Raw genomic sequence first — 13,011 nt, 5'->3', positions numbered from 1 at the left:
TCAAACAATCCCATTGTTTCTCCCCCTCCCCAACGCCCTGGCAGTGCTGCATTCGTACAACTAGAAAATAAAGCAGCCACATATGTGGAACTCTGGGCCCCTTTTATACACCTGGTTTCAATAGAATTCAGAGAAAAGACATGACCTAAGTACCTACAGATTCTGCACTTGCTCCCCCCACTAAACGCACATGCAACAGAACCCCATGCAGCGTGACAAACCCCATCTGGGGGCACGTAAGGGACTGGTGGGTGTTCAGGACGGAAGGGGCATACACGGCAGGTGCGGAGGAGAGAGGGGTGGGAGGGAAGGGAAGGGATCTTTAGGTTATTAGCCTTTGTAACTTTATTTTATGTCCGCATTACCATAATCCTCCACAGGGTACCAATCACTGCCGGCCTTCGGGTTTTGGGCACACAGCTGTGTATCCCTACTTCTCATAACGTATGCTGCAGGCCACTGGTTGAAGGCAAAACCTGTGTAATTGTTGAATGCTGATCTCAATTAACAGAATTGTTCCATAAAGATAGTTTTGATGGGAAACAGTGGTGTCACTTTCTGTACGCCCTGCAATGTGCTGGGAAAGGCACTTATGTTATTTCATTTTGAGATTGATGCTGGGAAATAAAATCAGCTTTACTGGCCTCTTGTTTTTTTAAAGATGTTTTGGCTGGGATGATTGGTTATGCAAGGGTAAGGAGGGCCACATGGAAAGGTGGGTATCTGGGTGCACACAGAAAGGACACTTGCAGTGGGGTCCTTCACAATAGTGGCATTACATTTGGATTAACTTTCTTCTAGTACTGCTTATAATAGTCTTCTAACGGTTCTGAAGTATGGACTGAAATCATCATTTAGGTAACATTTCCTTCTGTTATGAGATACTGGCTGCTTACATGAACTCTTACAGTACCTTGTTGCCCAAAAGAAGGAAAATGTATAGCAAAAATAATTGTCTCCTTATTTTTCTCCTTTTTTTCCAGGAGAGGAAACTGTAAGAAAGCAAGCCTGGGGCTAGTATGTGAAATTGGTCTACGCTGTCGCACATATTACGTTTTATGTGGTTCTGTACTTAGTGTTTGGACAAAGGTAGAAGGGGTTCTAGCTTCGGTCAGTGGTTCCAATGTGAAAATGCAAATTGTTCGTCTGAGAACAGATGATGGACAAAGGATTGTAGGTAAGTGTGCGCACCAGGTTTGTCTTCTTTACATTTTCAGATCAAGCAAAACATTCATAATTAATATTAACCATGACAACCAAGACTTATTTATAGATAGCACAGCAAAAACGGTACGGAAGTTTGGTTTAAGCTGTATGTCTTTTTAGATTGACAACTTTAAGTTCTACCCAATGATAGTATGTTGGCGTTCTGATGGATATATTTTCCAACAAATGTCACATCTTCATTTTCCTATAGATACCAGAGTGGATCTAGAAAAGAATAATAAGTTCTTGTGCTGGTATGTTGTACCACGGCTCTGTCTCAACCTTGTGATCCTCCCTGGGCATTACATCATGGATATAGATTTGTGTGGCGTCGGGTCCTTTTTCTGTGAACTTTAACGAAGGTCCAGACTTCATCTCTGTGAAACAATTTTCTCAAAGTTTGTTTTACAGTGTGTTGGGCAGCATGTCTGCCCCAAAGATTCTAAGGTGGCACTCCTGCCGCAGTTGTCGCTCTCAGACCCTTTCCTCCCTATGTCTCTCTGGTGCTTGGGCCCAAAACAAGACTATGGGCTAAGTGAGGAGTTCAGCTTATGTATTGCAAGGGCATCCTGAAGTGTGAGCCGGAGCTGTCAACGGCACTCAACAAGTTATCACTCTCTTTCCATATTTTATTTATTTACAAAGTATTATATAGCGGGAACATGACCCTTACGGGTATCAGAGCGCTTCACAATTTTGGGTAAGAGGGATACAGTATTGGGAAGCAAAACGTTTGTTACATAATTATGCAAGTCGCGTGCAAGACTCCTGTAGGTATCGTAATTCTTCACATAAGGGTAGGGCGGATACAGTAATCTGTGAGGAACATTCCATATCTTTCCTGCAGCAAAGGAAGCAGGTCAGGAATGGTTTACCCTGTCGCTGTCAGATCCTAAATACGGGAGCCGTTACCCTTCTATCTCCCTATGTGACAGCAGCCGTCTGCCATTAAGAAAAGGACATAATGTCTTAAAAAGACTCTCCAGGTGAGAGAGTACTCCTGAAATCAGGAAAATATTCAGTATCGTAAAAGAGATCGTGAGAACTTTTTCAAGCTCCAGATGAAAACCAACGATCCAAGAGGGTGCAAGTATGGCTTAAACATGTTGACCTGTTTCTTTTCCTTCTTCTGAAATAGATGTGAGGGGTACCTAACTCCTGCATCACATTGCATATAGTTTTTAACCTTGCCTCTATCTTAAGTATATCTTTGAATAAATTGTTTAAAACTAGTAGGCAATTTTAAGCACGTTTTTTATGGAAAGGATCCATCAGATGTCTGACACGAGACGTCTCCTCCTGGTGAAGGACAGACCCAATTATGTTACTTTCAGTCATTAGTACCTCAGTGGGGAACATACCACAGACTGAATATCACTGTTAGGGGTCCTACTAGAGAACCAATTGGGGTCCTCATTTTCATATAGTTTTGTTCCACTCTCCTTGATTCTGTGTTGCATTACAAAGGAAGCCGAGTGGAATATCTTAAAGCGTCTCCCTCCCCCATTGATTTTTGAAGTTTTATGTAGTGGGCCAATGTAAGGGCACAGCCCGAAAAAAGTCCAGACGACCCTTATTGGTTTACAGGGGCTTACTTTAGTTATTTTAAGTGCTCTATTTGTGATAGTGTGGTCGATCATCTTAGGCTTATCAGAGAGGAGTGTTAAGCATTTGTTGTATTCACTGAGTCCATAAATGAGATACACTTTCAAGAAGAAATCCAAGATCAGTTTATAGAAATAGTACAGATTAATATGAATTTTGAGACAAAGATCTTCGGAATCAAGGAAGTTCTTTAGGAGTTATCGATTTTACAAGAAAACACTAAAAATGCTCAAATAATGTTATAATGGTTTCCTACAGGATGAAAAACATAACCTCAAATATAATATAATATATTTGCAGTCTGTGTTTCCGGGGTGCCCTTTAGGACTTAAGGTACTTAGGGGCCAAGGTCCAGCGAACCACCAGTAGTTTGGGTTTACCTGCCCTTTGTGGTTTGGTACAGTGGTGCAGGTCAAGATGGTAACCTCCAGCTCTACACTGTTAAAGTCAATGGTACCTGAAACAAAGAGCAGCAATGGGGGACTTGGGTACAAGTCCGGGATAACCCAAAAGGGGGGTTTAGGTCATGAGGTCCCCTAGGCCAAGGGGATGCAGTCAGGAGTCACAGCCCTAGGCTGTGGAGCTTGGGTACAGAGGGTCTTGGCTGGCTGGCCACTGGAGGTTGAGGTTCGCAAGGTAGTCAGTTGGTTCTGCAGAAAAGGGAAAGACAAGAAAGCAGGGCCACGCTGGTCTTGGATCTTGTCTCCCCTGAAGCCCCCTGTTGTGCATGTAGGTTTTCACGGCAGGGGTGTCCGGACTGGACACAAACAAGCCGTGCCTGGTGCAGGGCCTCTGGTAACCAAGGTATTAGTGCAGGGGTTGTTTTGGAGGGTCTATTGTCTATAAATTTGGCAGAGACCGGGCTAATCACCTAGAGCCGCGAAGACTTGCTCCTGATATGCTGCTCTCTCCTGAGATGCTTCTCCCTGTGGGCTGGTTGGCCATCTACACTATGTGTACTAGACAAGTGAAGTCGGTGCCGGCAGATGCTGGAGGTGGATCCTCCAACCCAAGGGAGATGCTAGATGGTTGGCGAAGTGCTGGACAGTCCTCCAAGTGTTGGGGATGTACAGCTTTTCAACGAGTTAGGTCTTTGCAATTGTCACGGTCCCAGCAGCCAGGCAGGGTTTTGTGCTAGGTTCGCGTAAGGGCCTCAGTTCTTCCTGTTACGGCTCCTCTTTGTAATTCTGTTCCCAGATAGACAAATCTGTTTGTCTGCTGTTGGGGGGTGGGGCAATTTAAGGGACTATCAGCCAGATTCATCAAGCGAAATGCGCTCGCAAAAGGGCCAGATTCTGAGAATCTGGCCCTTTGCGAGTGCAATCCCAAATGCAAAAATCGCTAATAAAGAATTCGCAAATTTGCGAGGATTAGCATTTAAGGAATCTCTATTAGAGATTCCTTAAATGCTATTCATGAAACATTTAAAATTTGCAAATTCGCAATTTATGACCGCTATTTACCACAAAGTCAAACCTCGCGGTAAATAGCGAAAACTTAGAAAAATGCATTTAAATGCATTTTTCTAAGTTGCATGTTACACACACACATGTCCTTTGGACATGTGTGTGCACAACATCAGTGTAAATTCACATTTCAGGGGTGCTACAGGGTGTCCTTTGGACACCCCTGCACCCTTGAAATCGCATCCTTATTTGCGATTAGCAAATTGCTAATCGCAAATAAGGAATAACTCCCCATTCATTCCTATGCATGGGGAGTTATTCCTTATTTGCGATTAGCAATTTCCTAATCGCAATTAAGGAACATGTAGGAATCGCAATATTTTTTGCAATTCCTACATGAATCCCGTTTTGCAAGTCCTTAATAGCGATTCCTTATGAATCGCTATTAAAGACTCGCAAAACGGGTCTTTGATGAATCTGGCAGTATATGGTATTAACCAAATGGGCTACCTACCACTAGGGTATATGCACCCCCTATATGACCACTTTCTGTGGAGAGTGGGCATAGCCCCGACTCAGATTTCTCTATTTTTGCCCAAAGAAGGTGGTGAAACACTTCTCTAGCTGCCCACTTCAAGTAGCCCACCTTAGGTGTGTGGCTAGCCTGTGAGCGAAACACTCCTCCTGAAAATCTAATGTTCGAGGCATAGGAGCTGCAGATTGTACACTTAGCATTAGATCGCCACCTAGTGTTGGGCTCGGATGATTGCATGTTGTTGTCGTCTTGGAAGAAGTCTTTGTAGTCACGAGATAGGTGACTCCTCCCTTGGACGATAGTGTGCATGGGCATCGGCTCCATCCTTAGATTGTTTTTTTCAGCCACTGGGTTCGGATGAAAGTTTTCCGCTCCGGCTAGAAATACACTTTCCAGCACTTCGAAGCACAAAAAACTTCCCAAAACTCTCCAAACTAATTTCGATACCGACTAACATCGTCTCGACTCCCATCAGCTCGATTCCGGTCGTCGACACGGGCCGTTGGGCCTATCCACGCCGTGAGGCCTACACCTCATGGAAAGGACGCCATTCAAAAGATGCCCCAAGCGTGGAACAAAGTTTCCACGCAGTGACCACCACGAGCTCTGCAATCTCTGCTTATCGCCAGAACACGACGAATCCAGCTGTACAGCCTGCGCGTCCTTTCGATCCAAGAAAACCATCAGAGATCGGAGGGCCTGTCGACACGACATGCAGAGATCAGCTCCGGAACCAGTGGATATCTTCGACGAGGAGGTTCCGCTCGTTCCCGAAGAAGATTCCGATGATCTCCAAATCGTATCAGAGGCAGACGACTCAGATGACTCCATACCATCGGGTCAGCGCGTTAGTACTACTGCCCCTGCACCACACACAGCAACCAAAGGCAAAGGTCAACACTCCGCTTCCAGGGCCCAGTCGCGACCGAAAAACCCCTTCGACAGCCCCGCCATGGAGCCCGGTTCCAAAGAAAAAATCTAAGCCTTCCGGTAGCTCGGTCCCGAGCAAGCCGCATGTGCCGATTCCACCAGCTCCCTCGGCACCAAAATAAGTCTCAGCTCCGAAACCGCCAACTTCTAAAGAAAAGGGTACGAAGCCAGCGTCCGACGCCTCGAAGCCGACGAGACCAGCTTCCAATCCAAAGACACCGTCTTCAGTACCGAAACCGACAAGGCCTGATTCCGATGCGTCAAAGCCCTCAAAACAGCCTACGACCCCGAAAACAACACCTTCGGTGCCGAAAACTACACCAAAGGACACTGTAATAACCCCTAGAGCTAAAGACAAGCAGCAACCTCGCTCGGTACCGAAAAAATCGGCGCCGACAAAGGTTCCACAGGGAGTTGAACTTTTTCAGCCAGACCCTCTGCAAAAGATCTACATTGGCCCAAAAACAGGTCATGTGTCCACTACACACAAGAAAAGGAAGGCAGATGAAACACCCACACCTGTGGTTCCTGCCAAGAAGGACTCTGCCACATCCCCTATGCACCCTTCTTCACCTATACTTCCTACTCCTGCATCTCCTGCTCCTCTTAACAATTCACCACAGATGTCTGCTTCAATTTCTCCTCCTTTATCCTCACACTCACCTCAAAATGATGATGAGTATAGTTTAGGAAGAGGGATAGACACAGATGAGCCTTTCCCGTTCCCTAAAGATGATACAGACTGGGAGTACCCAAACCCACAGGATACACCAGATATTCCTTACCGACAGTCATACCCATCAAAACCTTCTCCCCCAGAGGATAATATTGGCTTTGGGCACCTATTGAACAGAGCTGCCATTTACCACGGGGTCACAATGCATTCTGATGAGGCAGAGGAAGATTTTCTATTAGACACATTTGAACAATCGCAAAGATCTGAGCAAATTCTTCCTCTGATCAAAGGGGTCATTTTTAAAGACCCTGTATGTACTAGGATTTTGAGCCCTAGAATTGAGAATAAATGTAGGCCTGCACCTGCAGATCCAACCTACATTAAAGCACAACTACCATTAGATTCACTAGTTGTGTCAAATGCTAGGAAGAGAGCAAACTCACAAACTTCAGGCGAGGCACCCCCACCGGATAAAGAATCCAAGGTCATAGATGCCTCAGGCAAAAATATAGCTGCGCAAGCTACCAACATATGGCGTATAGCTAATACACAAGCCCTGCTTTCCCGATATGATGGGGCTGATTATGATCAGTTAGATAAACTGCTAGAACATCTACCTGACCAATATAAAACACAGGCAAATGATCTTATACAAGAAGGCAAGCTTATTTCTAATGCCTCAATCAAGTGCGCACTAGATGTAGTAGATACCGCATCTAGAGCTGTAAATACTAGTGTCACACTTCGAAGACATGCGTGGCTACGCGTTTCAGGGTTTAAACAGGAAGTACAAACTACCATTTTAAATCGACCATTTAATCAAAACCAATTATTTGGACCAGAAGTAGACACAGCACTTGAAAAAATGAAGAAAGATTCAGACACTGCCAAATCTATGGGAGCTTTACAGTCCACACAAACTAGAGGTTCCTTTCGTCGCTCCTTCTACAGAGGGGGCTCCAAACAAACTGGTGCAGACAATACAACGTCCTTCAAATCCAACACACAAACATCCTCTAACAGGATATTTTAGAGGAGGATATAGAGGAAATAACAACAAAGGAAGAGGTCGGGGTAACAACAGTAATCAAACCTCTTTCACCACAAAACAGTGACTTCCCTCTGCTCCCCCAACAGCATTCCACTCCTGTGGGGGGCAGATTAACGCAATTTCTGCCTGTCTGGATCTCCATCACAACAGACAAGTGGGTAAGACAGATTATCCAGTATGGCTACTGCCTAGAACTTACAGCAACCCCTCCACACATACCGCCCAGGCAACGTCCAATGTCTACAGAACACCTTACTCTACTCAAACAAGAGGTTCTGTCTCTTCTACAAAAGGACGCAATACAAATAGTTCCTTTACAAGAACAAGGAACTGGGGTTTACTCGCTGTGTTTTCTAATTCCCAAGAAGGACGAGACACTAAGACCAATTCTCGACCTCAGGCCCCTCAATCATTACATACAATCAGATCATTTTCATATGATCACTTTACAACAAGTGCTCCCACTGCTGCAGCAAGGCGATTTCCTCACAGCACTAGACCTGCAGGACGCCTATTTTCACATTCCTATACATCCTGCTCACAGAAAGTATCTAAGGTTTGTACTAGAAGGGCAACATTAACAGTTCAAAGTCCTTCCATTTGGCGTGACAACGGCACCACGAGTATTCACAAAGTGCCTAGCAGTAGTAGCAGCACATCTCAGGAGACAACAAATACATGTCTTCCCTTATCTAGACGATTGGCTCATAAAAGCCAAGTCATCCAATCAATGTGTTCAACACACACATCAAACAATTCACGCATTAGGGTTCACAATCAACTACACCAAGTTGCACCTGCAGCCCTCTCACATACATCAGTATCTAGGGGCTACAATAAACACGTCTACGGCTCTAGTGTATCCCAGTCCAGCAAGGATACAGAGCATTCAAGCCTTAGTCACAGCCTTTCAACAGCAACAATCTCTGCAAGCCAGAGTGTTCATGAGACTAATAGGCATGATGGTATCTTGCATCTTCATAGTACCATATGCAAGACTACAGATGCGTCTGTTGCAGGAATGTCTAGCACGACAGTGGATCCAGGCTCAATGTCAACTAACAGACCTGGTGTTGGTAGACAGCCGCACACATCGCTCTCTGCAGTGGTGGAAAACCAAAACCCTGACAAAAGGGCGGCCGTTCCTCGAACCTGTTCCACAACTAGTTCTCACAACAGACGCATCCCTCACAGGATGGGGAGCCCATCTCCTACATCATACAACTCAAGGACAATGGAACAGTCAACAAAAATTGTTCCATATCAACCATCTAGAGCTGCTAGCAATATTCTTAGTACTCAAAACTTTCCAAGTACTAATACAGAACAAAGCTGTCTTGATCCGGACGGACAACATGACAGCCATGTATTATATACAAAAACAGGGGGGTACACACACACTACAACTGTCCCAGCTCACACAGAACATTTGGAGGTGGGTCATTCCACAGAACATATATCTGTTGGCAGAGCACCTTCCAGGAGTTCACAATCAGATAGCAGATCTGTTGAGTCGGCAGACACAACAAATTCACGAATGGGAACTACATCCACAGGTTCTTCAACCATTCTTTCACAAGTGGGGTCATCCAGACATAGATCTGTTCGCCAAACACGAAAACGCAAAATGCCCTGCCTTCGCCGCCAGGTTTCCACACCCGCTGTCCAAGGGCAATGTGCTACGGATGAACTGGTCAGACAGATTTGCGTACGCTTTTCCGCCACTACCACTGATACCATTAGTAGTACGCAAGCTCAGACAACAGTCTCTCAAAGTAATCCTAGTAGCTCCCACATGGGCACGTCAACCATGGTTCACCACTGCTAGAACTATCTCTACTTCCACACCAAAAGCTACGACTGACTCCATCCCTTCTAACGCAGAACCATGGAGACATCCAACATCCAGACCCAAGTCAACTAAATTTGGCGATCTGGCTCCTGAAGTCTTAGAGTTTGGTTATCTTAACCTACCACCACACTGTATGAACATTATTAAAGAGACCAGGAGACCTACTACCAGAGCTTGGTATGCTGCTAAATGGAAAAGATTTGCCATTGATTGCAACAATAACCAAATTTATCCCCTGGATGCTTCCATCCAGAATATCATTTGTTACCTTTTACATTTACAAAGATTTAACTTGGCATATTCATCCATACGCCTGAACCTTGCAGCAATTCCAGCATTTTTACAAAATAGACAACACCTGTCTCTTTTCAGAGTACCTGCAATAAAGGATTTATGGAAGGATTAAAAAGAATTATCCCTCCCAGGTTGCCACCCTCTCCAGTATGGAACCTAAACGTTGTTCTTACAAGACTCATGGGACCCTCTTTTGAGCCTTTACATAAATGTGAACTGCAATTCCTCAAGGGGAAAACAGCTTTCCTTATTGCCATTACCTCTCTTAGAAGAGTAAGTGAAATACAAGCATTTACAATTCAAGAACCATTTTTACAACTACATCGTAACAAAGTGGTTTTAAGAACTAATCCAAAATTCCTTCCAAAGGTCATAACTCCTTTTCATTTAAACCAATCTGTGGAGTTACCTGTGTTTTTTCAAAACCCAGACTCTGTGGCAGAAAGGGCTCTACACACATTAGATGTTAAAAGAGCCCTTCTCTACTATATAGATAGGACTAAATCTTTTAGGAAAACAAAACAACTGTTTGTGTCTCTCTCCATCTCATAAAGGCAACCCCACCTCTAAAGGTGGGATTGCAAGGTGGATTGTAAAATGTATACAAATATGCTATCAAAAAGCAAAGCGGACATTAACGGTTCCTCCTAGAGCGCACTCAACATGCAAACTAGGAGCCTCTATGGCTGTCTTAGGAAACATCCCCCTAGAGGACATATGCAAAGCAGCAACATGATCTACAAAACACACCTTCACTAAACATTACTGTGTTGATGTGCAAATCTGAAAGAAACAGGTTAGTATTAGATTCCTTACCTTAGAATATCCCCAGGCGTCAGTCTGGATCCGGAAACTTTTGCGTAGCAGTACCCCTGCGCGTCGGTAGGCGTCGTCTGCAGGCGTCCCCTGCGGCTCCGCGTCCGTCGTTTGCGTCGTGATGACGTCGCTGGAGTATTTAGACGCCGCCTCCGCGCGCTGACGTCAGTTCTTCTTTTTTCCGCGCCAGTTAGCGCAGATCCGAGAAGTGCAGTACTCCGGTCTTTTGACCAAATTTTTTTGTGAATCCTTGATTCTTCTTACGGTGCCGGTAGGATGCCCGGTTTTAAGAACTGTGACGACTGTGACCGCACGATGTCGGTCACGGATCATCACCGACTCTGCCTCCGGTGCCTGGGCCCCGACCACGCCGTGGACGACTGTGTCGACTGCCGGGCCCTGACGAGTAAAGCTAGGCGGGAGCGGTCCCGCAAGCTACGCGAGCTGCGGGTGTCGGCCCCGCGTCGAGAGCGGTCCCGGTCCGGCCGGAGGTCGAGGGAGCGGTCGAGGGAGCGGTCGCGGAGCCGCCACGAGAGCTCTGGAAGTCGTCACCATTCCTCAGGTTCCTCAGGTAGGAAACACACGTAGTCGGGGCGTCGTCATCGTACCCCCGACGCTCGTGCGATGCGGCCGGGGGTTCGGGTTGCCCCACCCCGCGGCTCCGCGTGAGTCGCCGGCGCGGTCTGCTCCATACCCTACGGTCCCTGGGCAAGGCGCGACGCCCGGGGAGATAGAGGAGTTCCTCATGGCAATGAGGGCACTGTCTCCTCCGACGGGGCCTACGGCGCCTTCGGGCCCTGTGCTTCCATCCGGGGGCCCTAGCGGTTCGGGTGCTCCTGCCTCGACGCCGTCGGGTGCTCCGGCCCCGGTGCCGCCGACGGCTCCGACCCCGACGCCGCAGGGACCCTCAGGGTCGACGCCGGCTGGTCTACCGGCCTCTCCGGCGCCGATTCCATCGGGGTTGCCCCCGACGCCGCCCCCGCGCGGCGCCGGTGCGCCGGCTCCGGGCGGCGCCGCCCCCATACCCTCTCCGACTCCGGACGCGGAGTCGGACCGGCGTCGCCCGACGCCGATGGGGCCTGTGGACCCCGGGGAGCCGGTCTACATTGTTGATTCCGAATATGGTGAATATGTAGATTACGGAGAGGGTTGGGAGGGGTCTGAGGACCCTCTATCACGCGAGTGTCAGTACAATGTGGACTGGACAGGTGATTTGGGTGACGCCAGTGGTCTGGGCAACTCTCCTAACCCTGGCTTTGTCTCGCCTCCTACCGTGGCTTCGGAGGAGGGGGCTGCTTATTCAGTGGTGCTGATGAGGGCTGCCAAGGCCTTACACCTTGAGCTCCCCGTCGCAGCCGTGACGCCTAACATCCTCACTGAGGTCTTCAAACCGCAGTCATGCCCACAGGAGCCACTGCTGCCGTTCAACGAAGCCTTGTCTGACGTTCTTTTGGGCACGTGGTCCAGGCCCGCTTTGGGTTCGCCTGTTGATAGGAACGTGGCCAGACGCCACCGTCCGTGTAAGGATGACCCCAAGTTCCTGTCCACCCATCCCACCCCTGAGAGTCTGGTGATCCAGGCCTCGACTTCCCAGACCGCATTCCCGTCGGCCCCGCCCGACCGGGAATCCAAGAGGTACGACCAGTATGGAAAAAAGGTCTTCTCGTCCCTGAGTTTGGGACTGCGGTCTTGCAACACCGCATGCCTCTTGGGCCGCTACTCCCACTCTCTGTGGGATACGGTCGCGGACCTGCTGCCAGAATGCCCGCAGGAGGTACGGGCGAAGCTCGGCAAGGCTATGGTTAAAGGCCGAGACGCAGCAAAATACTCCATCAGGTGTGGTCTTGATACGACCGACTCGCTGGGCAGAGCGATGTCCACGACGGTGGCGATTCGTCGCCACGCCTGGCTGAGGTCCGCCAACTTTTCGGCAGATGTCCAGAATGCCTTGATGGACATGCCGTTCGATGGCAGTCGCCTGTTTGGCGACAAAGCGGACCACGCGCTGGAGCGCTTCAAGGACTCCAGGGTCACCGCCAAGTCCTTGGGTCTCTCGACCCAGCGCCAGCAAACGGGTTCGTTTCGCTCCTTTCGTGGCCAAGGAAGGGGCGGTCCCACACGTGCTGCCAGCCACGCGCCGCAACACATTTCTCAACGTGGTGGCGGCCGTGGAGTCCGCCGTGGAGGCGGTCGTCGACAACGGCGAGGTCAGACCACACCTCCCCCCGCAGCATCGGCCTCCAAATCCTCCTAGTCCGTGCTTGCAGGCCCATGTGACGCCAGTGGGTGGCAGGGTTCGCCATCAACACTCCCGCTGGCGCGCAATCACATCGGACAGGTGGGTGCTGCAGCTCGTCCGAAGGGGCTACTCCCTCCCCTTCGAGACCACTCCTCCAGCCATGCCACCGCAGAACCACCGTGTGTCGGGGGACCACTTGACACTTCTGCAGGAGGAAGTTACGGCCCTCTTGGCCAAGGGGGCCGTCGAGCGCGTTCCTGGGCCAGAAGTAGGGCGTGGTTGCTATTCCCACTACTTTCTGGTACCCAAGAAGGACAAAGGGGGCCTACGTCCTATCTTGGATCTACGGAACGTCAACGGCTTCCTCCGGAAGGAGAAGTTCAAGATGTTGACTTTGGCTC

At 48.4% G+C, this 13,011-nt stretch overlaps 1 protein-coding gene across 6 annotated transcripts in view; it reads left to right on the top strand.

Annotated features, from left to right (window-relative positions):
• SBNO1 (strawberry notch homolog 1) overlaps window positions 1-13,011 on the top strand; it is a 1,344,504-nt gene that overhangs the window by 1,304,457 nt on the left and 27,036 nt on the right. For all 6 annotated transcript variants that reach the window (XM_078667602.1, XM_078667600.1, XM_078667599.1 and 3 more), the window contains one exon: window positions 984-1,177. In XM_078667602.1, the coding sequence (XP_078523728.1) occupies window positions 984-1,177 (194 nt within the window). The remainder of the gene's footprint in view (window positions 1-983; window positions 1,178-13,011) is intronic.

Source organism: Lissotriton helveticus, chromosome 11 (genome assembly GCF_964261635.1).
Source record: "Lissotriton helveticus chromosome 11, aLisHel1.1, whole genome shotgun sequence".
In the NCBI taxonomy this organism is placed as follows: domain Eukaryota; kingdom Metazoa; phylum Chordata; class Amphibia; order Caudata; family Salamandridae; genus Lissotriton; species Lissotriton helveticus.
This window is presented reverse-complemented; position numbering and strand designations above follow the sequence as displayed.